The sequence below is a fragment of the Bos grunniens genome, chromosome 1 (genome assembly GCF_055505025.1).
Source record: "Bos grunniens cultivar Pamir isolate PY7600 chromosome 1, Bosgru_T2T1.0, whole genome shotgun sequence".
Classification (NCBI taxonomy): Eukaryota; Metazoa; Chordata; class Mammalia; order Artiodactyla; family Bovidae; genus Bos; species Bos grunniens.
The window spans coordinates 51,433,159-51,457,942 of NC_141165.1; the positions used below are offsets into that span (position 1 = coordinate 51,433,159).

General features: G+C 38.8%; 2 protein-coding genes across 15 annotated transcripts in view; one reads left to right on the forward strand and one right to left on the reverse strand.

The window, feature by feature from the left end:
* Nucleotides 1-1,439: 1,439 nt before the first annotated feature.
* The window catches only part of OTOL1 (otolin 1), a 189,595-nt gene continuing 166,250 nt past the window's right edge, over nucleotides 1,440-24,784 (forward strand). For 2 of the 13 annotated variants that reach the window (XM_086393284.1, XM_086393300.1), the window contains exon 1: nucleotides 4,213-4,440. The gene's annotated coding sequence lies outside the window, so the exon portion shown is untranslated. Of the gene's footprint in view, nucleotides 1,746-2,717; nucleotides 2,821-4,212; nucleotides 4,441-5,054; nucleotides 5,240-24,784 lie in introns of those variants that run through there. The other 11 variants (XR_015161158.1, XM_086393276.1, XM_086393290.1 and 8 more) reach the window with 9 other exon arrangements.
* The window catches only part of SPTSSB (serine palmitoyltransferase small subunit B), a 30,704-nt gene continuing 15,976 nt past the window's right edge, over nucleotides 10,057-24,784 (reverse strand). For both annotated transcript variants that reach the window (XM_086393358.1, XM_086393365.1), the window contains one exon: nucleotides 10,057-11,621. In XM_086393358.1, the coding sequence (XP_086249484.1) occupies nucleotides 11,359-11,589 (231 nt within the window). In that variant the 5' untranslated portion in view covers nucleotides 11,590-11,621 and the 3' untranslated portion in view covers nucleotides 10,057-11,358. The remainder of the gene's footprint in view (nucleotides 11,622-24,784) is intronic.

Consider the following 24,784-nt stretch of genomic DNA (forward strand, 5'->3'; position numbering starts at 1 on the left):
GAATCAATTTTTATTTGTCTGAAACTCACCAAAATGTAGCATCTTTCCCCTCCCATCCTCATGGAGTTACCAGCTCATTACCTTTGATTTATTGGAGAGTTTGAAGTCTTGACTGTAAGAAGAAACTGTTTCCCTCATTCAATTGTGTCCTGAAATATTTGGCTCTAAATATTTTTTGGAGCCCTAAAGATTCCTAACTTTTTGGAATCAAGAGTTTCATTAAATCTTTCCCTCCCTTTCTAACAACCCAAGGACATCATCTGGAAGTGACCTTTTAAAGCTTTCCACATGTGAAGTAAGCTACCATGATTATGATGGGACTGATTTTTTTTTAGTTTCAGGAAAAGTTACTATGAATCCATTCGCATTATATTTAGGTTCATGAGTCATACCCACATTATGTCCCTGGTAAAAATTATGAAAAGCCACAGAAATAGGAGAAAAGGACCATATGAGTGTCTATTTATGGGTCCGTGTTTGCTTTCCTACCTCAAATAGAAATACTCGACTCCACAATCTCTGGGAAAATTAGTCTTTGATTCAAAAAGATGTTCTATGACAGTATTACAGCCCTAACCATACCATCAGCCCACCAGGAAGAGAGACAGGAAGGCAACCAGAAGGACAGAAACTTCCTCTCACCAGGAAGTAACCAGCTCCAAACAAAAGATGAGTCACTTGGTGCCACCAGAGGAAAGATAATTTAGCCATTGTGTTCGTGATTGAGAAGCATCCAGTTCACTCACGGAAGACTTTTAGTGTCACTAGTGCCGGGAGCCAAATGTAATCTTTCCAAGCTGTGGTTGGGATGGAGAGTCATCTGCAGAACAAGGTCAATTTGTGACCCTGGCTGGGCACTCTATAGCTGAGCTTGGGTCCAGACCAGTCTCCACAGTCACAGTTGCCCTGTGCTGTGCCCATGGTGCCCATGAGCAGAGTTGCTGCAGCTCACCGAAGGCATCCACAAGGAAAATGGCTCGCAAGAGACGGCGCAAACAAGCTGCTGTGCTTAAGCTCGGGTCCATGTTATTGATGGTCAAGCAGGACAAGTCAAGGTGGTAGGAATGAGACCGGCTGGGACCTGGGACTCTTTATGGAGGGCTTGCACTTGTACTTGGACAAATATCTTCTCAAGCAAGAGAACATAAAGAAACAATTAGGGACTGAAAATAACTACGCTCATGGGCAGGTGGGGCAAATTATGAACAATCAAATACAAAATGCCACAAACCAACTAAGCTTTCTGATGTGCTGAGAGCAAAAGCAAGGTCCTACCCATGATACCCGCACACAGCACTACCAAGAGGGTGAGCAGACCACGTAAGCCACCCTTCTAGCCTGACTGGCCTATCCGCCCTCCCCTCCCCCCAGCATGCCTTCCTTGGAGAGTGTGAGGAAGGGCACCTGTTCTTCATTTTCTCTCCCTTTGCAGCAGCGTGAGTCCCAATAAAGCACTGCCTGAGTTCTTCATCTGGCCTTTTATCAATTTCTATTGATTAAAATGGAACTCCTTGGAACTTCAGGCATTGCCCCCAAGGAGCATCAGCACTTGTGCTAACGTTCAGGCAAAAAGACCCTCTAGGTGTCCAAGGACACTCTCCAGTTCTGCCAGGACATGTTGGCATTTCCTGCTGCTCTCCTCAGCAGTGGCTGGAGATTTCTTCTTCACCATGTCCTCTCCCGGGTCTGCACTTCCAGTTCTGGGGGTACCGTTATTACCCTAGGACTGAACTTTATTCTTACAGGTAATTTAGTGTTTTCTTTGAATTTGGGGAAGGGATAGTCAACTTCATTTACAAAAGGATGTATTCTGGAGTCCAAACAATATGATAAATTGGCAAGGAAGAATCTTTGTATTAGAGAACAAACTGATCCTAACTCCCAATTTTAATGTGACTAATTGGTTTTTATCCCTAAATAACTCAGTGACTCAGGCATCACTTCATGAAGGAATACTTCTCTGAATTTCCCCACCTCCTTCCAAAGACACAGTCAGAAAACGAGAATATATGGTCACCCTCTATAAAATTATGTCTCAATCTCAGAGTGCTTTCCATACTAATAGATCTTCTGTACTCACACAATCAGAAAATGATAGAATGCAAAAAAAAAACCCAAAAAAAACCCAAAAACAACTATGGTATAGGGGGTGGTTGACCTGGATATTCAGAAGGTACCATTTCATCCAATGGTTAAACACATTTCTTTAGAGCAGACTGCCTTGGTTCACACTTCAGCTCTCTCACTGACTGTAATCTTGAGCAAGTCGCTTAACCTGTGCCTCAACTTTTTCCACCTGTAGAATAGGAATAAATAGTATCTACCCAAGAGGGTTGGTGTGAGAATTTAATGAATTATATGTACAAAATGCTTACAACACTGCTTGACACATTGTAAATGCTACTGAAGTATTACTGATTAATATTCTGGCATGTGGTTGGTCTAGTAAAAGAGGTAGAATTTGAGATGAAGCTCAAGGTAGTTGGATAAAGACAACTTTTTACCAGGATTCAGGAACACACTTTTATAAGGCTATAAAAACTAGTGGTGAAGGTGATGTAAATAGTTGTTTTCATTTTATTTCTACTAGTCTCTATTCACAGCAATGGTCTGGGAAAGTAATCCTTCCGTATTTGGCCCAGTGGAACTTACACTCCACTTCCCTACTCCTGAGCTCATGACAGATTCTGATATATTGATAATGGTATTCTTTCCAGTGAGAAGATGCAACCTTAGAATGCGTCTCAACATGGGCCTCCTGGGAGGCCCTGCCAATGATTGGAGGAACCAAAAAGATAAAACCACATATGGCATTCCCCGGTGAGTCCCTTGTGGCACCACAGAGAGACTTAAAGTCTAAAGAAGTTAAGTGACTTGCCCAAATGTTACACAGCCAGCCAGAGTGAGAACTGGAACTTGGACTTTTCTACTCTTTGGCTGGTATTTGTCATTCTATCATATATAACGGTATTTATTTTCCTAACATATCAGTTGGTTAGCTTAGTTCCTAATTAGAATGGCTTCTGACACCAAGTACATTGATGTAATTTTATTAATAAATGGTTAAATATACATATATATAAAATACATGTGTATGTATGTGTATATGCATGTGTGTAGATGGGTTGTCAAAAGCTCATCAGTAACAGAAGTAAAACCAATGAATCATTGAACTGGTAATCAGTAAAAGTTTATTGTGCATGCATCACAAAGACAGTTCACATACCAGGAGCCCTCAAACCAAAACATGGAATGAGGCTCAAAGTGTATTGCTAAAACACAAATTATTCATTGGAAAGACAGTGCCTTTTTATTCTTCACCATGATTGGTTATGATATTAGAATTTTGTTAAATGATAGGGAACTGGGTTAGTGGTTGCCACATAATCTGTTTGGGGAAACAGTTGTAAGTTTTGCTTTTGATTTTCAGAGGCATGAGCAAGAAATGACCCAGGTCAAGTCGGTCTTATAAAATAAACTAAGCTTTGCTTGAATGATTGAACTGATTTTTTCTGCTCAGGGAATTTTCCAGGCTGGTCTCTGTTTGTTTCTGATTTTAACAATATCACATATTTATTAAATACATGTATATGCAAATAATTAAAAACAATAGGAAACATGATACACTCATTCATCCAGGAGATGCCCTACACCATTGTAGTGAAATTCATAAGCCTTGCTTGCTCTGCAGCAGTCCTGATGGCACTATCTATCAGGCTTAACCAAATTATTGTGACATGATCTTGTACTCAGGTTGCAAATTGAAAAGCTCCACCAAGCTCAACAGCAGACTGAGGATACTTAGAGCTTCATGTCTGTAAGCATAAATTGTGATATTTTACAGCTTTAAAATGATGCACAATGAAATGATTGAAGACATCATTACGTGGAACAATATCCAGCAGAGAGTGTGATATTCTTAATGATTTAGCACTTGAAGCCCTTATGGGAGTGTTAAGTACTTTTACTAAAGAACTGTAGGGAAGTGGTGTTTGTTACAGTTGAGTGAATCTAGACCAACAGTAGAGACTTGACCATATCATGCACATGTTCAGGGAACCTGGCAAATGGGAGAAAGTAAGTGGAGTGTCTGGCTCTAAGCTGAATGTGAGTGACTTACTTAGCATTACTGAAACCCTGGTAAAGTGGTTCTTAATCTTTGCTGAATATTAGATTCACCTGTGGACTTTTAACCCTCCCATGCTGGGGGTCTGTTCTAGGGATTGTGGACTAGTTTTTTGGGTGGGGCCAGGCAGTGGTGGTTTTCAAAGCTCCCAGATGATTCTAATGTTTATCCTAAAACATGAACCAATGATGTGGTCCTTGGGGAGCAAATGTATCAATTAGCCTTTTTTTTTTTTTTTTGATCCTCTTTTTAAACAACTCTCCTGTAGGGATTGCTGTGAGAATAAATGTAGGAGCGGAGAGAAGGAGCAACAGGTAGGAAAATACAAAGGATGGGGAACAATTTCTCAAAACCATCACCTACTTGTTCAGAATTTGGAAGCTCTCCTTATAGATGAATCATTCAATACGATTTATAATGACAAATCATGTCTGGAATACGACTATGCTTCCTAACATGGATTCAGAAAAATGACTTATTCATCAATTAAATTCACTTAATGAACTTTTGCAAGAATACATGGGACAAAAAAGCATAGTCTCTGCTCTCCAGAAATGACAGCTGGATAATTTTGTGGAAAATATTATAGGAGAGGCACAAAATATGCATATTTCGGCAATGGACTTTTCTTCTTCCCTCTCCTTCTTTGGAGCCAGGTACTTTCTATGGTTCATGAAAATGTAACTTGGGTGGGGAGGATGGTACTGCCTTTGTATAAGGTGCAAGAAATAAACTAACAGAAGATATCCAACAGCTGGTTTTTTTGGATCTTTTTTCTATTGGCTAGACCAGGGCATGAACCCCCTTCCCTCTTTTTTAAATTCTACTTAGAGCTGTACTTCCTCACCTCTGATTCCTCATCTTTCTCTCACCTGGTGGTGACAACTGAGATTGCAGTGAATGACAGTAAAACCTTCCTGGGGCTACATGTAATACTTGACAGGGTGAGGGCTAGGAGGAGGTTAAAAGGACTGAGAGGCTATGGGGGATTGGGTGGATGGGGTATGGATTAGGTGTATGTAGCTACTGAAATGCAAGCTGAAGCCCTCAGAGAAGCCTCTCCCATAAACCCACTATTCATTGAATGAATAGATTTTCTCACCCCAGCCTCAGGTAAAAGACCATTTGATTACTCTTTGGGATTTTGTATAATTGTTTGTTCATTTGTTTTATTTGTAGACTATATTATTTCCACAACAATGAGGGTTAATGCTGGGGTTAGGAAGGCCATAGGATTTCAGAGAGAGGTCAGACGCTTGTCAATAACCAAAGCTTCAGGAAGCTGAAGCTAGACTTTCATAGACTGTGAGTGAGTGAGTGAGTGAGTGAAGTCGCTCAGTCGTGTCCGACTCTTTGCGACCCCATGGACTGTAGCCTACCAGTCTCCTCCCTCCATGGGATTCTCCAGGCAAGAGTACTGGAGTGGGTTGCCATTGCCTTCTCCAGGGGATCTTCCTGACCCAGGGATCGAACCCGGGTCTCCCGCATTGCAGGCAGACACTTTAACTTCTGAGCCACCAGGGAAGCCCCTTCATAGACTGTAGACTTTTCAATTGGAAAAGTCACTGGAGAGACTTCACTCCACTCTGATTTTCTAATGAAGTGACCTAACCTTGAGAAATAGTGATGGAGTGGGGTGGAGATGAGGTGAGGCAGAGGGAACCTTATAAAGCCAGGCTATAAGAAAAGGGAAGACCAAGGACCCACTGGATAAAGGAGAGATCAGTTGCCTGATTATTCATGTTTTAACATTGGGTAAAAGTGAATTATTTTAACTAAAGAAATGGAAATATTAATATGAACCAGATGTGAAGCATTTAGTTATGCTGCTGCTGCTAAGTCACTTCAGTCGTGTTTGACTCTGTGCAACCCCACTGACGGCAGCGCACCAGGCTCCCCCGTCCCTGGGATTCTCCAGGCAAGAACACTGGAGTAGGTTGCCATTTCCTTCTACAATGCATGAAAGTGAAAAGTGAAAGTGAAGTTGCTCAGTCGTATCTGACTCTTTGCGACCCCATGGACTGCGGCCTACCAGGCTCCTCCATCCATGGGATTTTCCAGGCAAGAGTACTGGAGTGGGGTGCCATTGCCTTCTCCAATTTAGTTATGACTCATGTTAGAAAAAAAATAAAAGATTAGGGTAGTTCTTGGAGAGATAAGGACAGAGGAGCAGCATTGCAATTTACTTGGAAGTGTTGTTCAGTCACTAAGTCATGTCTGACTCTTTGCGACCCCATCAACTGCAGCACGCCAGGCTTCCCTGTCCTTCACTATCTCTTGGAGTTTGCTCAAACTCATGTCCATTGAATCAGTGATGCCATCCAGCCATCTCATTCTCTGTCACCCGCTTTTCCCCCTGCCCTCAATCTTTCCCAGCATCAAGGTGTTTTCCAATAAACTAGCTCTTTGCATCAGGTGGCCAAAATATTGGAGCTTCAGTTTCAGCATCAGTACTTGCAGTGATTATTCAGAGTTGGTTTCCTTTAGTATTGACTAGTTTGATCTCCTTGCTGTCAGTTTGAAAGCATCAGTTCTTTAGTGCTCAGCTTTCTTTATAGTCCAACTCTCACATCCATACATGACTACTGGAAAAACCATAGCATTGACTAGATGGACCTTTGTTGGCAAAGTGATGTCTCTACTTTTTAATATGCTGTTTAAGAAGTGAGGCCTTCCCATGTAAGCTCTGAAAACAAAAGGATAATGCTTCTTCCTTTTCCTTTTCCCTCTTCACTACTCTCCCACATTTATTCTCCTCTTCCCTTTCTCCAGTCCAGTGTCATCATTGAGTGGGAATCCATGCTGAGTGACATGAGGCTCTCTCCAATCAGTGCTTCCCTAGTGATGTAGATGGTGCCACCCAGGGAACTCACCTGCTGTGTGTGGGGATGGCTGTGCCAGCAGAGGATGGAAGGTGGGGCATAGGGAGCTCTCGCCTCCATTTTGCAGTCTCCCTCTACCCCACAATCAGATATCTGGGTTAAGTGTTACCTCTGTTAGAAGTAGAAATTCAACAATAAAAAGGAGCAATTTGAATTTTAAATTTCATGTGGAAGTGATTAGGAGTATGATTATTGTCAATGGAATGTGTCATCATTGCTATAAAAATAGACTTTGGCATTACAGTAAAAGCAACTGTAATTTTATTTTGGAACTCCTTTGCCTTCTCTTTCTTTATAATCTCCAAGAAAATAATTGAAATAAATAATTGGTCCTCTCTTCCCTGCTAACCCTACCATTAAATCTCCTTAATACTATCACATTCATTATTATCAACATAATAATTCAAGAATGAATCAAAGAGAACCCAAACCCTGAAGTTTGCTCTCAAAGCCTTTTCAAGCTCTAGAACTTAGTGTTGGTTTATTGAATCTGCAGGAATCGTGATGCTACTGGTGTTTTGGTTAGTCAACTTCGATGATGCAATGTACCTAGAGAATAACATTCTATTTCCTGGTGGAAAATTGTAGTCTTTGCTTTCAATCAGATGTGTAAGGACTCTTGATGAGATACAGTGAAGCTTCAAAACCTAGCAAAAGTAGGTAAAAATATATGAAGTTTGTTTCCTTGGACCTCTCAAAAAGACTATATCCTTTTTTTAGGGCAGCTAATCGCTCTGCAAATAACTTTCCCAAAATGAGGAGGAAGTTTCCTTTAGATGATTTAAAAAAAATACTTTATGTATTTACTGAAATTACTCCTTTGCTCCAACCCATAAGCAAGATATGTTGACTTTATAGCTCCAAAAATTACATCACATCACACAGTGTTTCTGTCTCTGATGCCACCACCTTAGTCTGGCTTTCATCTGTGTTGGCTCCACCTGCTCAGACTCATGCCCCCATTCCATCTTCTCACATACAACAGCCGGTGTCCTCATCTCAGAGTGTAAATGACCTCCCACCCTACGTTGCTCACCTGCTGAAAGACTTGCCCTGAGAGAAGTTTGAATTCCTCTAATGCAGTCCCCTCTCTCCCATCCTCTTGCTTTCTCTCCAGCACTCTGCTCTTTCTTTCAAAAGACTTTACAATAATTTGAAAATAGTTCATTTGCTTATTTTTTTATTGTATCATTTTGCCTAGCACATTGTATGACTCATAAATTCAGGGATATTTCTGTCTTGTTTATCTTTGGTTCCTGGTGGCAAGTGCAATAATGGACATGATGGACTTTTCCTGCAGCATTTTTGAAATAAAAAATTTCAAGCATATACTATAGAGAACTTTATAATGAACACCTGAATACCTAACCCCTAGTTTCTACTGTACTTTCTTCATCTTGTATTTATCCATCTCTCTATTCCTCTACCCATCAACACATGGTTGACTTTTAATACATTTGTTGAATGAATGGGTAAATGAAGAATTTACCCTTTGGTAAATAGAAGTTGTATGTCCTAAGGTGACTCAACACAAGACTACGCCTCCTTATTTCTGTGTGGACACAGGGTCTGGGGAACTATGTCATGTTCCGTACTACGTGTATCTGTTTAGCTCTGTACCAGGCATTGGGCCAGAAAACTGAGGAGGCCAGAAAAATGAGAAATAAGACAAATTTCCTGCCTTTCAGAGGCACATGCTCGAATAGTGAGAAGATCCAAATATGTTAGTGATAGAAGAAAGAAGTAGAGGATGTCGACTAGAGATTTTTTTTTTTTTTGCATGCACGCATGACTTGTTAATAAAGACCAACCAGTGCCATCTCAACGTTAAAACTGCCTGATTTCTTGGCCTTTTGTGTTTGTTGTTGCACAAGTAGGTGGAAACAATTGTTGATTTGGCCAATACCAATGAAGGAATATTTTATGATTCCTAGTTTAGTGAATGACAAATGCAAGCCCATTGGAATCATGAAACTCTTAGCTTTTTTTTTTTTTAAGTTCTGTACATACCATGAAATATACACATTATAGAAGCAAAGGAAAACATAGAAAAAGTATTGCTTATCTAGGCTAACTACGGTCAAGGTAAAGAGCATCTCTGCCTAGTCTGCAAAATTGACAGAGAAGAGCAAGTAGAGCTTTCTTCCTTCTGCATGCAGATAGGTTGTTTTCAAACTACGGTCGATTATATCTTTTGGACCCTGCATTTATTATTTTGATTGCTCAGAGGAAATGCTTACCTTTGAAGTGACATCCTGGGGCAGTGCTTTGCAATATCCTTTATTAAGCTTTACTGTGTCTATTCACATTTATTTTAATTCTTATTTTTAGAAGGAGGATTTTAAGAAGGTCAATGCATTTAAGAAGGTCAGTGATTGAATTCCAAGAGTACTTAGCAGGGGTCCCTGTATATAAAGGGTTGAATCATTGTGAACTGGGAATGCATCCAGGTTTATGCCTAACTGAGAATCCTCTGTGAAATATTTAAAAGTGAAAGCGTTCTTTTAAAACAGGCCCATGGACCTGGACAACATAGAAATGGCGAACACAGCGCTGCATACACAGCAGAAGCAGAGTTGAGATCTGGGCTTACTGTTCTTCTGATCTTGACTGTATCCTCAGCCCCTCACCCCTTTTATTGATGACATTCTGCTTTCTAGCATGTCAGGGGCCCTCAGCCAATTAACTTTCATTTGCTTACATTGTCCTCCCATGGGCTTCTATGTGGCAAATATTTCAGGGCCCAGTATGGTCCTGACCTGGATTTGCTTCCTGGCTTTGCCACTAGTAGTTAAAGGACCTTGAACAAGAAATGTACTTTTTCTAAGTTCTAGGTTCCTTATCTGTAACTGGGAGACCTTAATACCTATCTGAATATGTAAAACATGTCTGCCATGTAGAAGACTCTTGATAAATGTAGTCTTACCCTGCCATCTTAAGATCAGTTGCCACCTTGGATTAGTAAGAATGATATTTGCAGAGAAGTATGGATGTAAGCATCTAGATATTGAGTGCAATAGGAGGAAAAAGCAAATCTGGAGATGGATATTTTATTTATAAAATTAAACCTAATTTTATTTTGCAAAAATCAACAAATACATGTTCAGATCTGTTTTATCTTCAAAACACGTTTTTGTTTTTTAACAAACATGCAAGGTAATTTGGCATGCCAAACATCTTTCCCTCTAGTTCTCCTTGAAATTTTCTTTCATAACACAAAGAAAGGTGCAAATATTGTCCAAAAACTATTTATATTTTTACCCTCCAGAATTACTAACATTAATATTTATTGAGAGGAAAGGAAAACTGCAAGGTTTGTTCTTTGGCATTCACATTTGACTCAACAGTATAATTAAAAACTTGTATTTGTTTCTAAGATAAACACTTTGAAGGAAATTTAATAAATCTTGTTTTTGCTCTGCAAAGGAGCCACTATATCAAAGCATTTAACTGAAGCTGTCGAGTTCCTGCTGGTAGAATATTACTTCCAGCCTATTTATTAGCTTTTCTTCCCGTAGCCCAATATATGATCCCTACCCCCCTCTCCACTGAGTGAAAGCACAGAAAGGATGCAATTTCTTGTCTCTTTTCCCCCAGCATCATGCAAGGCAAGGCAGCATCACAATCACAACATCTGAATTTACTTTGATTATGTATTTTTTCTTATGCTTAAAATTATTTTGTTTTATAATACTTACTGTGTTATCTAAAATCAACATTGTTGATTTTAAACTGTTATAAAGCCAGACTTTTAGAGACATTTGAAACAATTCATGAAACATGTCTGAAAGGAGTTAATTGCCTTAAACCAATGCCTTCAATTCTTTTGCACTTGAAGGAAAAGAATTTTAGGTATCAGCAGGTTTCTAGAAAATAAGACTTTAGGGGTCTATATAATTTATTCAGATCTTTTTGTATATTGTAAATAAAGATAGGATACTTTGTAGCTTATGAACAAATTTTTAAAAAATATATCCTTCACTATAGAATAGGTATCAAGGGAGCATTTTAAATATGATTCTGATAGATCTCTTATGAGCCTATTTTTCCAGAAAAAGCTTATAGGCAATTTACCAATTAAAAACAAAATCTGAACTCATAGATTTAAGTTGAAAGAATATGGTACGTGAGGTAAGGTCACTGTGTTATCCATGGTCTGATGCACAACATGGTGTGTATAAAAGAACCTAAAGAGACATCTATCTCAAATTTCAGGCAGGATCTAAGACTGCATAGAGAGGGGAGAGCTTTTGAGGTTAGACAGTGAAAGAAGCCACAGTATTCACCTAAATCAATGCGTTGGAAGCAGCATACACATATGCAATGCCAGTTTGCAGAATGCAGAAAAGATCAATTAGAAATTGTACTGTGATAGCCACACATTTTGGAGAAAAATTCCCAAGCCAGGCGAATGTGGATTGGGATAAAAACATAGGCAGTGTACACTACCATAGCAAAGATGGTTAGTATGATGGTATTGAACATAGATTGCTCCCAAGGCTCCAAGACAGCACAGCAGCTAATGATTTGATATTGATAGTAGAGCCAGGATAAGTAGTCCTTCACACGCTTGAAATCCATGGCTGGTTCCTTCAAGCTGCAGAAAGTCTGTCCTGTTAAAAAAAGGTAACAGATTAGAACAAAACATGAATAAGGCACTGAACACAGAATCTCCTTAGATTTTCATGATCTCAGCATGTTAAAAATTTTCAAAGAAGGTTAATGATCATTGAGTGAATTACTAATAGGAATATTACATGGATATAATACACAGCATGTTAATCATAAGAATTAATAATATTGTCATTACTACTAATAATTACTACTAGAATTAATAGCAATATTATTAACAGTAATATTTATCTAAAAATCATTAATGCTAGTAATAATTCTAGTGATAGTAGTATTTACAATTGAGGCTAACCACATTTTATTTAGCTCTGTACATCGAGAGAAATAAACATGAATTTTCTATTTCCTACGATTATATTTTGTAAGAAGAAGTTTAAAAAATAGTATGTGGGAAAGAGTTAATACAGCAAGCCTGAGGCCGCTATCTTTAGAAGGGCCCCTGGCTGGCATCTGGGAACTTGGTTTTTGGAATGTTCTCTTCATTCCCTAATGGATAAGGATGATTCACCATGCCCAGACTGTGTAAACACTGTAATTTATGGTGAACACCTGCTTTATTCTGGGAGCCTGGAATTTTTGTAATTGCCAGGCAGAGAGTGTCCATATAGCCAGCCCCAATAAAAATCTTGGTGCTGAGTCTCTAATGGGCTGCCCTGGGCAGAAACTTGACATGTATCATGGTACTTTTTGTTGGTAAAGAAAGAAGCACGCTCTGGGTGTCCACTCATGGGAGGGAGGGAACATCTGAAGCCTATATATGGATTTCTTCAGACTCTGCCCATGTCTCTCTTCCTTGCTGATCCTGTTGTTCATCATTTTGCTACAATAAACCTTAGCTGTGAGTATGAATATATGCTGAGTCCTATGAGTCTTTCTAGCGAGGCACTTGACATGTGGTTGGTCTTAGAACCTCGGAAACAAAGGGGAAGCCGAAAGTGTACCTTTGGGTGGTCATTTGGTTTGGGGGTAGAGAACTTATGAAAGCCAAAAGAATGTTTTGCTGGCCCTCGGATAGGATCACAGTTAAAACTTCCTAGAAGGAAGGCCATCAGACACCCATAGACATGGTGGATGTCCTTGTATATATAAGCTGACCTGTGCTTGTTCTGCTTATTCCTGAGAATATCATGGTGCCACATCATCTAAGTCCACCTTGATGACTTTTACTATTCAAATCACAGTTACATCTTTTGAAGATCATTCCTATGTTCTGACATGAACGTATTTCTCTTTTTTTTGATTCTCATTTGAGTAAAAGCAAGATATTTTTGCTGCATAAGACCGTGGACTCCTCAGGTTATGGGGAGATTCTCATGATCCTAAGGCCTAGCATAAAGACAGTCATCAGTGAATACTTGCTGAACAAATAAGTAAATAAATGAACAACATGTAACTAACTTAAAAAAAAATAGAGATGACTCAGTCTGGACCTAAGTGGGATACAGTTTGCTATTGCTGACTTTCAATAGCTTGGCTTTGATAATAAGTAACCCTTTCTGATTGGAGAAGGCAATGGCAACACACTCCAGTACTCTTGCCTGGAAAATCCCATGGATGGAGGAACCTGGTGAGCTTCAGTCCATGGGGTCGCTACGAGTCAGGCACGACTGAGTGACTTCACTTTCACTTTTCACTTTCCTGCACTGGGGAAGGAAATGGCAATCCACTCTAGTGTTCTTGCCTGGAGAATCCCAGGGATGGAGGAGCCTGGTGGGCTTCCGTCTGTGGGGTCGCACAGAGTCGGACACGACTGAAGCGACTTAGCAACAGCAGCAGCAGCAACCCTTTCTGATAAGGATAATTTCCACAAAACTTAAAATGGGAAAGCCTTTGTGTTACTAGGTCATGATTATTTGTAATAATGGTCAGAATAATCCAAATAAGTAGATAATAGAAACTGAAGTTGTTTTTACTTTCCTATGAAAAGAAAAGTGAGCCTCTCATCTTTTCTAGAAGCCGGAGTAGGGAACTAAGTAATTAGATATAAATGCATTGCCGTGGCAGGTGGACTTCAGTGAGGAGTTACCTCCAGTGTTCTTCATTCCTAACTCTAGTTGCAGAGAAAGAGCAAAGGTCAAAGGTCTTAGAGAAAATGAGTGACAGAAGGAGTGATAATTTTAGTGAATAATATTATCCAAGTAACCAAGATTTTCCATTGATAGACTGATAGAGAAAATTAGGAGATATGACTATTTGAGCTATTAGGCTGTTTCATTAGACAACTGTATGTTTCAAACTAAATTTGATTTTTAAGAATCTCATTCATGGATACCCATACTTGCTCCCTCTTCATTACCTAGACAGTTTAGGGTGGTGCCAGGTAAGTGACTAGGAATGTGAGAGTCCATTCATCATGTATGAAGTTCCAGACTGTGCTGGGTGAAGGTGGCAGAATGATGGCTCAGGGAAGCCCAGATCTTCCCCTTAAGAAGCTTGATCCAGTTGGGAAGACAAGTAGCAATCAAACAATATATGTAAATATATAATTATCAACTACATTATGCCCTAAAGGACAGGAGCAATGTATAAAGGGGCTGTGGGAAAATTAATCCAGCCTAAGTATGTCTCTGAGGAAGAGATATTTGAGGTAAAATCCAAGAGATGACTGTGAGTCTAACAGATAAGTCAGGTGGGGAGAATGGCCAAGACAGAGGAATCAACTTGTGTTTGTTCAAAAGTTAGAGGATGGAAGGAGTTTGATAGGAGGTTGGGTGGGGCAGTGAATGGAGCACAGAGATCTGGGGAGGGAGACTGGGAGTATGAGAAAACTAAAGAGGAGGAAATGACCAGAGTGAGGCCATACACCCTAAGCTTGAACCTACGAGTGAGGGGGCTCCAGAGGTTTTTAATACGGGAATGCTGTAGTGGGTTTGAGAGGATGAGACTTTAAGTTCATATAGACACATTGCCTTCCCTGCATTCTAAAGCCAAGTTGAAATGCTTTTGAATTTTCAGTAAATCTCTGCCTCTGCCCTCCCATAGGAATTACTCATTCAGAATCAACCATGTACTGGAAATCTGTTTAAAATATTTTCAATTACTCTTTTTACTTTTATAAATGAGATAAATCACTCTTTTAGAAATATCATTGACTTTTTCCCCTATACATTGTAGCTTTTAAAAATGTATTAATTAAAAAAAATTTTTTTAATGTACTAATTAATTGCCTAGCCATTGGTTTCTCTTAAAAAATTAAAGTTCTTGCTTGAGTAGCCCCAGTGGACACCTTGATTGTGCCGTTGTGAGGGAACCTGAGCCGAGGCACTAAGCTCACTTGTGCCCACATTTCTAAGTCATAGAAACCCTGAGGTGGTCAGTGTTCATTGTTTTTAGCTGTTAAAGTCAAACGATCAAGGAAACAACGGCTCTAAAGCATACCAACATGCATCACTCCAAAGCTGGATACCTGGAAAAGCCTTGGTTACATATTGCTAACAATTTAAAGGATTAAGATTGAATTTTTGTATTCTCACCCATTTCTACAGTGCCCTGGATCATTTCCCAGCCCTCTCTGTTGTCACCTCTGACATGCTTTTATGGTCCCATTTCATTCCAGTCTCACAAAGTAGGAGAATCAATAAAAAGCATTGATGTCCCGTTTTCCTTTGGTTATTTTCTCCCTTATTAATGAGATGCAGTTTTAAAGATCATCTATTTACTGTTGGTCATGAAAAGGTGAGAAGAGTTGGTTATTATTGGTAAACCATCTGCTACAACCTATTGTTAGAATATACACTATATTTAGATTCTAGATTTGCTTAGATAATATGTTTTTCCTTCCTACTGAGTCTATTTTTAAATTTCCTATGGGACAACATGCAAGATTTAAGAAAACCACTTTAGACAATTTAAGATGAGTAATGTGGGAAGGAGAATTCATTCATTCATTAAACAACTGCACTTTGAGTATTGCTATGTGGTTTTTTCAGAGTAGTAACAGCTTCAAAAGGAATCTATTCCAAAATGGCATTGCAGACAGAAGATGCTCTTCTTGGCAGCAGCAAACTGGACCACGTAGCAAACATGCAGTGATGAGGGCCAGGAATGAGCACTAAATGTGGGGAAAGGGCATGGAAAATGCTAAGAAGCAAGTTAGGAAAACAGGCTGAATTTGGGAAATAAGATGACAAAAATGGCATGAAATTAATTATCCACAGGTAACCTGGAACTGTTATTGTTGTTGTTTAGTTGCTAAGTTGTGTTCAACTCTTTTGTGACCCCATGATCTAGAGCCTGCCAGGCTCCTCTGTTGATGGGATTTCCCAGGCAAGAATACTGGATTAGGTTGCCATTTCCTTCTCTAGGGGATCTCCTTCACCAGGAACTGAACCCGCATCTTCTGCATCTCCTGCATTGGCAGGATCCTTTATCACTGAGCCACCAGGAAAGCCCAACCTAGAACTAGATAACAGCAAACATCTTAATGTCTTAATTTTCACTGTGAAGTGTGAAATTAACTTGCCCTTAAAGACCTGATGGCATATCCTAGTAACGCTAAAAAAAGACATAAAATGCTTACTCTATTTAAGCATACTATGCATCTCCTTGTTTTTAATTGTGTTTTTTAAAAGATGATTTCCTGTATATGGAAAAGAGGGAGCAAGTAGTTTGTTCTTTCTCTTCCTCCTCCTCCTTTTACTTTTTCCTCTAAACTTGATGATTTTTTAAAACCCTCTTAAATGTTTAAGGAGGTTGTGCATTCAAAGGTGACACTGCCTAAGCACATGGTGGTTTGTGTTCAGTAGTACAGTGGCCTGGATGGGTTTGGCTCTAGCAGCTGAAGCTGTGCGTAATGCCTTCAGGTGAGTGGGGAGGACTGGGAGCCCCTTCAGGACACAAAGTCAGTGAAGTGCTTGGTAAAAAATGGGGGTGGGACAAAGGCCAGCCCTGTTGCCTGGAGGGATGGATTGTGAGGCCAGAGGAAAAGCTTTCTCTGGGCCATTTGATTTTTAATGTTTCTTTCTTTTAATGGAAGTATAGTTGTCAATGTTGTGTTAGTTTGAGGTGTATAGAAGTGATTCAATTTCTATGTGTATTTATATGTGTAAGTGTGTGTAAATAAATGTATATATACATATATGCATATGTATGTATGTATATGTGACTAAGCCTAAGCACTGGCTCAAGTTCTGACTCCTCCACTTGCTGGGCATGTAACCTTGGCACAGTTACTTAATTATTCTGGACCTCAAGTTCCTCATCTGTAAATGGAAATAACAATCCCTTCTGTTTAAGGTTGCTGTGAGGATTAGCAAAAATGCAAGCAAAGCATCAAGTAAAGGGATCTGTATATGGAAGAAGTACATAGATAGGAAGATGGAATCTAACCAGAGAAAGACTTTCCTCTCTCTACCTTCCTTTTTATTTACTACTATCCTGGTAATTGCACTAGGAACTGGAGATTCCATAGTGACTGAGACAATCATGGCCACTGTTCCCAAGAATGATAATTATAATTTAGCTGGATATATTCCACATATATGCATTTTAGACAATATTTACCATGTGTTAAGTAGCTAAAGTGGAATCCTAGAATGTTAGTGGCTGGATGGACTGTAGAATCCCCTGCTGCTAAGTCACTTCAGTCGTGTCCGACTCTGTGTGACCCCATAGACATCAGCCCACCAGGCTCTCCTGCCCCTGGGATTCTCCAGGCAAGAACACTGGAGTGGGTTGCCATTTCCTTCTCCAATGCATGAAAGTGAAAAAATGAAAGTGAAGTCGCTCAGTCATGTCTGACTCTTAGCGACCCCATGGACTGTAGCCCACCAGGCTCCTCCATCCATGAGATTTTCTAGGCAAGAGTGCTGGAGTGGGGTGCCATTGCCTTCTCCAGTAGAATCCCCTAGACCCAGTCATTAATTTTAAAGAAAAGTGTCAAGCCTATGAGGCTAAACATTAAATGGATATTAAATTGCTTGACGTCAAATTGGTTTGTCAAACCGAATTAAAGTGACTAGATTATTCCAGGTGGTGAATACCCTGTGTTTTGTGAACTGATGTTGGATGAAAGAAGTAGACATTCCAGTGGAGGGTTTCTGTGATCTTCAAAGATTCAAAGTTGAGCAAGGACATTGGTATCAAGTGTGTAGGTATCTGGAAGAACTTAAGCCCCACCTTCTCTCAATTTCCCCAGATTCTACTCTTCTCTTACTCAAGACTCCTGAAACCCCAGATTCTCTTTCAGTCAAATAAAGGTCTGAATGCCCACATATTGCAGATATTACTGGGAACTGGCAAAAGCCAAGGTTACTGTTAGCAGTGTACAACTTAGCATGGATAAAAGACCCAAAGTGGAGTTTTGCCAAGTTGAGGGAAGAAAAAGCTGGGAGAAAGTGTATTAGAGAATGATTAAGAGAGTCTTGGGAACCAGACGGAGAGAGAGATTCCTGCAGGGAATCCAGGGAATGAATGGGGACACAGTGACAGTAGAAAACAGGAGGACTTGGAATTTCCCTAAGAAGTTATGTCATAACTGATTGGAGAGTTAGTGGCTATTTTTAATTTCCAAATGATTTTTTTATTTCTGAATATGATCACTGAGTGATTTTTCTCTCACTAGATTGTATACAGTGAGGAAAGGTAAGTTTTAATCTCGTCTCTCACAATGAAAGGGAGAAGTCCTGGGACTTGGGATCCACATTAGTCAGGGACAAAACTTTCTTCTGGCCTGAGCAGAGAAGAAGGTTAGAATAAATAGAGCAATAAAAAAACCCATATGCTCGCATAAACCCATGTCATACATGAGTCACAAAATGAGAACACTGTTAAAGGAACCTTCAGAGTGGGGACAAAAGTAGAGGCTGGGCTTGCTCAGGAGGCTTTTTGGTTTTGGATCTCTCCATGGGAATGGACGTGGTAAAAAGTTAGGCAACCACAATGAAAGATGAGTACTTGATGATTTGTCAGGGCGGTGTTTACCTTGGGAACACTGCAAAAGACTTGATCCTGCAGCCCTCCTCTGCCTAAAGAAAGTACTCCAAATGATTGGATTTTCTAAGAAAGGGATTTTCCTTTCTAAACATTGGCTAAAAAATGAATCTTCCCTCCTTAGGTGGGTGTGGGACCTAACACATTGTGGTTTAAATCTCCTTCTAAAATGTCAGAATCTGGGGCTAAAGAGAAAAGTCAGAAGGATCTACAATTGATCGTGGGCTAACTCCTTCCCAACTTATTTTGGAATTCTACGTCAATCACTCAGCTTTTTCTGTGCTTCATATTTGGAACCTGAAAACCTGAGAAGTGGGAAAAGTATCCTGCCTGCTGCCGCAGAGGGAGATGCTGTATCTAAAAAGAGATTGTGTCTGTACTTGGAAGTAGCTTTCTTTAGAAAGAGCTCAATGTGACTGACTCAAGTTGAAGCCTTCCTTTAATTAACTAATTCATTTAGAGGAGCAGAGTGATTTCCTTCCAAAGACTACAGTGTGAAAATGGTGATAAAAGAGAGTAAATTTACAGAGGAGGAGACTGATAAGCTCAGTCAGCTGATCAAGGCCACTATCAGCAGTGATAACTCAGGCTGACAGTAGGTATCCATGATATCATGGCATGAAAATGGCACTTTTCTACTGTCTTCCTCTCCCAAATTCACAGCCTCAGTCTAATCATGAGAAAAAACACCAGGCAAATTTTCAACAGAAGAGCCTCTTACAAAATGCCTGCCCTTAAAATTCTTAGCACTTAAAACTCTCAAGGTCATCAGAAACAGGCAAAAACAGAAAAATTGTCACAGCCCAAAGCAGCCTAAGGAAACATGACAACTAAATGTAGTATTTTAGCCTAGATGGAGTCCTGAAGAAAGAAAAGGATTTTAGCTAAAAACAAAGTAAATTTGAGTAATGTATTGGCTTTAATAATAGCATATCAACACTGGCTCATTAATTGTAACACGTCATACTCATGTAAGATGCTGATAGCAGAAGCTGAGTGCAGGGCATATGGTAATTCACTGTATTATTGTCTCAATTTTTCTGTAGGTCTAAAAATGTTCAAAATATTCTAATGTTCTAACAAAAGCAAAAAAAAAAAAAAAAAAAAAGAAAGTCCTAAAACATCCAGTTATCTTTACTCCAAACTCCAGTGAATTTTGCTTATGCTGTCCTTCCTGTCTGGAAATCTCTTCCTCATAACTCTGAATGTAGCTAAATAATAGCCTTCCACAAAATACTGACTTTCAAACATTTTCAAACACAATATAAAAGTGCACTTTACACTGTGATCCATGGTACACACCCATACATATACCTTTAACTGAAATAAACATCTCTCAAAATAATACTCTTCAGGGCGTGCTGACATTTTATCTCCTATTCTGTTCTACTCCACTCATTTCTCTTCTGCTGTCTTCTGTGTTATTGTCTTCTTTCATTACAAAATACCAGTTGTGAACTACCACATCAATTTTTGGGGGGCTGTGCTGCACAGCTTGTAGGATCTCAATTACCCAACCAGGGATCCAACCTGGGACATGGCAGTGAAAGCCCAGAATCCTAACCACTGGGTCACCGGAGAACTCCCTACCACATCAATTTCTTAACCCACCAATTGCAACCTGCAGTTGGAAAAACTCTCCTTTAAGGTTTAACTCAAGATGTCTTTGCATTGTCCAGTTTGGCAAACACTAGCCACATGTGGCAATTTAAAATTTTAGTGCTCAGTAGCCGCATGTGGCTCATGGCTAGCATACTGGACCGCACAGATACAGAATATTTCCATCACTGCTAAAAATTTTCTTGGGCAGTGCTGTGGACTCTTCATCTCTTGTTTGGACTAATGTAATAGCCCATCTACCACTTGTCTCCTTTTCACCTTACACTCTTCCATGCGGTTGCTGGAATTAACTTTCTAAAATAACAGATTTATTTTTCTGCTTGAAACCCTTCCATAGCTCTCCATTTTCTATGAAATGAAGCATTCATCTAAGACCTCCACCTCTCTGAACTTTCCTGCTAAATGCCATTCACTCTTAAGCTTCTGTGTTCACCTGCTTTTCTTTTCTAGAAATATTTTTTCTTTTAGAGAAAATCTTATTTGTTTTCAAGATGTAGTTCCTATATTCTTTCTTCTACGAAACATTCTCAGGAGACTACCTTTCCCAAGGAATGTATATTGCTTTCTTCTATGGGTTACCATTGTAGCAATTATACTGTATTATAATTAGCCACATATTCAATACAATGTTTCCCCATTAGACTATGGGGTCTTTGAATACTGAGGATATGCCACAGTCATCTCTCTATCCCCAATGTCTGGAATGTGGGATACTTATATACCAGCTCATGAGCTGGTTGGCTGACTGACTGACTTACTGAATTGTAAGGTTGTGAAGCACAGGGACCACACTTGTATTTATTTAATATTTCCGTAGCACAATGTGGGCCCATAAAAGGAACTTATGAATTCTCATTATCTGCTTTCAGGCAATGAGTTTTAGACATACTGTTTTCTAAGTACTGTCAAATTCAGTGTAATCTGTTTTTTGTAAGATGGAAGGGAGTTGGTACTAATTTTTTTTATTATGACAAATGCTTTTTAATTTTCTAGTACTGTTCAAAGCTCATGGACTCTGTGGGGGAAATAAAAACACTTCTAAAGTTGTCTTAAATCCCATTAAAATGACTTTTTACAAGGGAGTATTCTAGGTGAGTAACAATTTAAGATCGGTAGGTAGAAAAGTGGTTCTAATGGGAATAATTCCAGGATGAAAACACCTGAAGATCTGAAGTGTATTACAGCTTTTTTTCTATTCATCTATTTTTCTCTTTATTTCTCTTAATTCATTCATTACTTTGTGTCTTTGAGAAAGTTCCAAAGTCTTTCTGTGTCACAGCCTCTCTATGTGAAATGGAGATAATTGGTAATTTTCTCTGTCTCAGTGATGTAGTAAGGAATATAGGCATAGTTTGTGAGTTCTTTAGGAATATTTGTAAGAGTCATAGTAATAGATGTTTGTTATTGTTCCTTGTGGATTGGTACAACTTTAAACTATTTGCAAGATTTTATTAAATTATAATTTAGCGTCAAAGATTCTTCATAGAATAGCCTATAATGGTCACCTCAACAATGGAGTGCTTGGGGGAAAAACCTCATTCCTATTTATGTTTGCTAGATGAATTGCCTAGAACGTTAAGAACTTATAATAAAACAACACACATATATAGCCATCGCTGCAAACCATTACTTGAAAGGTGTTATAATCGTCACACAATTTTTAAATGTGTTTTGGGCAGGGCCACCACAAACCGTTGTGTGGACTGTGTGTTGCATAAGCTTGTGTCATTGTTCGTATCTTAGGGACCTAACCACAAACTGCTTCTTTACATGAACACAATGTGATTGACAGAGGTACAAATTTGTATTATTAAAGGAAAAGCTCACATTGTGTCTGTGTAAGAATCAGACATAATCATTTATTGACTTCCTCTAAGTTTGGCTCTAAGTTTTCTGTGGGTGACTCCAGTTTTTTCTTTATCCCACAGAAGGTTCTATTTTTGCTTAACATTTTCTGGAGAATTTCCTTTTCATCTTAAAATACTCTCCAGTCACCCTTTGGCAAGTCAGATACCAAGGTGAATATTGGATATCAGACCAGAAGTGATGGATTTGAAGTCCAGGTCTTCAGAGGGAGCTTTAAAAAACAAAAACAAAAAAACCTTAAAAGTTTGTGAGAAGCAAATCAAATAACTATAGGGCAATTAAGGAACTTTCTTTATACTTTCATGAATTAGATGGACAATTTATAGACTCCTCGAAGAGGAAGAAATAAACAATTGTAAGTTGAAGCATGTTTCTGCTTTTAGGCAGCTAAGTTACTCAGTTTTATAGTCTTATACTTAGAAGTGAGTTACTGAAATAGTATACTAAGAGGAAAATGTCTCGACAACAATTTAGCCCAGTTGTTGGTGGTGTGGTGTTAGTTTGAGTAATACACAACAGTAGAGTATTTTTGTGGAACCAAATTTTTGGCTTCCAATTTCCATTAAGACCAACAAAAGCAAAACAATAGAAAACACGTATTTCTAGTCCAACTATCAGTTGAGGCCACTGGGCAACACAGTGTGTGTTGAAATACTAATTTCAAAGCAGTCCTTGCTGTCTCACATTTTATCACAGACTCTAGAGAAATTTATGAATGAAGGACTTCTCTCTGGGAAAGGAAATTTGGAATTTCATTTTAAGAGAAAATTTCATAATCATCTAGGAAATACAAAATTCAGATTAGATCAATTTCAATGTCATGTGGCTATTAAAAAGGTGATGCACATAATAAAACCAAGAAAAAAAGCAGTACATATATTAATGCTGAGTAGATGTTATGAATAGGAAGAGAAACTTGTAATAGGGGATGATATAGTTATTCCTGGGATCCTGTCATCGACTCATACAGGAACAGGGCAGAGGGTATTCCCTGATGGTCCAGTGGTTACGATGCTGTGATTTCACCATGTCTGGATTGTTATTGGTCAGGAAACTAAGATTCTGCAAGCCATGTGAGGACAAAAAAAAAAAAAAAAAGCCTTGGAATGGAGAGTAGGACTTCTGGACCAACTTTTTAACTCTAATGTCACTTCTTAGGATGAACCTCTTTATTGTTTTATTAAAAAAAAGAAAGAAAAATACAGCTTCTGGGTTGTATTTTCCTTCTGCAGATATTGTTCCCAAAGGTTACCAATTTGTTTTTTGTTTTTAGAAGTAAAACGTGAATACAGCTACAACACTAACAGTTGACTTAAAGACACGAACAGTCATTTTTAAATGTCATTAAATGTACACACATGTTAAAGCACATTATTCACAATAGCCAAAAAGCAATCCAAATGTCTATTGGCAGATGAATGGATAAACAAAATGTATTAATAGCATATACCTACAATGGAACATTATTTATCTTTAGAAAGTAAAGAAATTCTGACACATGCTGTAACAAGGATGAACCTCAAGGATATTATGCCAAGTGACATAAACTAGTCACAAAAAGACAAATGCTGTATGATTTCACTTATCTGAGATATCTGGAGTGGTCAAACTCAAGCAAACAAAGTAGGATAGTGATTACCAGGGGCTGGAGAAAGGGAGAAATTGGGACTTGTTTATTGGGTATGAAATTTCAGTTTTTCAAGATACGTTAAAAATACTCACAACAATATCTTTTAAAAGCCATTGAGAGTCTCAATTTGTATTGGGGCTCTACTAGTCTAGCAAAATTGCTTGGATGGACCATCTGTAATTGAATAAATGAATAACCCTAAAATATCTTCAAATAATCATTTTAAAGTCCCAGTTGGGGTTTTCCTCTCCTTGGCTTTCAGGGTATAAGAGGAAAATTGGAAACTGCTGAAATGCAAAGAATCTTCTGAGAGGAGGGTTGATCTATTTAGGCTGATTCTTGGCATCTGTGAAATTTTCATGGTTTAATTTCCTACAGTACTTGTGGGAATTATAAATTCTGTGATATGCTTACCTGCTTTTGACAAGACTGTGAAATAAGAGGCTCATAAGACTCCCAAACCCAGAATATTTAAAAGTAAGCGGAAAAGTGGCTAAATCATTTGACTAAAGCTATTACCTTTCTACTGTCATTACAGACCTCTTTACTGGCAACTATGTGCCATGAACATCATAACAATTCTGACTTTCTCTTTTCATCCCCAGGTCTTCACCATCAAACCTATACTTTGGTAAAGGAAATACCCGCTTACTGTTTGTTTCTAAGGACTCAGTTTCCTTAGGAGCTAGAAACCTGAAGCACAAAAAATCAAGCCTTTATCTCATCCCTGCCTATTGCCATTATATTCGATTTGTCTTCAGAAATAGAAGACTTTTGGGTGATTATTTCCTTCCCCATTTTAGGGAAGTTTTCAACTATTATCTCCTCAAGTATTTTCTCATGGTCTTTCTTTTTGTCTTCTTCTTCTGGAACCCCTATGATTCGAATGTTGTAGCGTTTAATATTGTCCTGGAGGTCTCTGAGATTGTCCTCATTTCTTTTAATTCGTTTTTCTTTTATCCTCTCTGATTCATTTATTTCTACCATTCTATCTTCTAATTCACTAATCCTATCTTCTGCCTCTGTTATTCTACTATTTGTTGGCTCCAGAGTGTTTTTAATTTCATTTATTGCATTATTCATTATATATTGACTCTT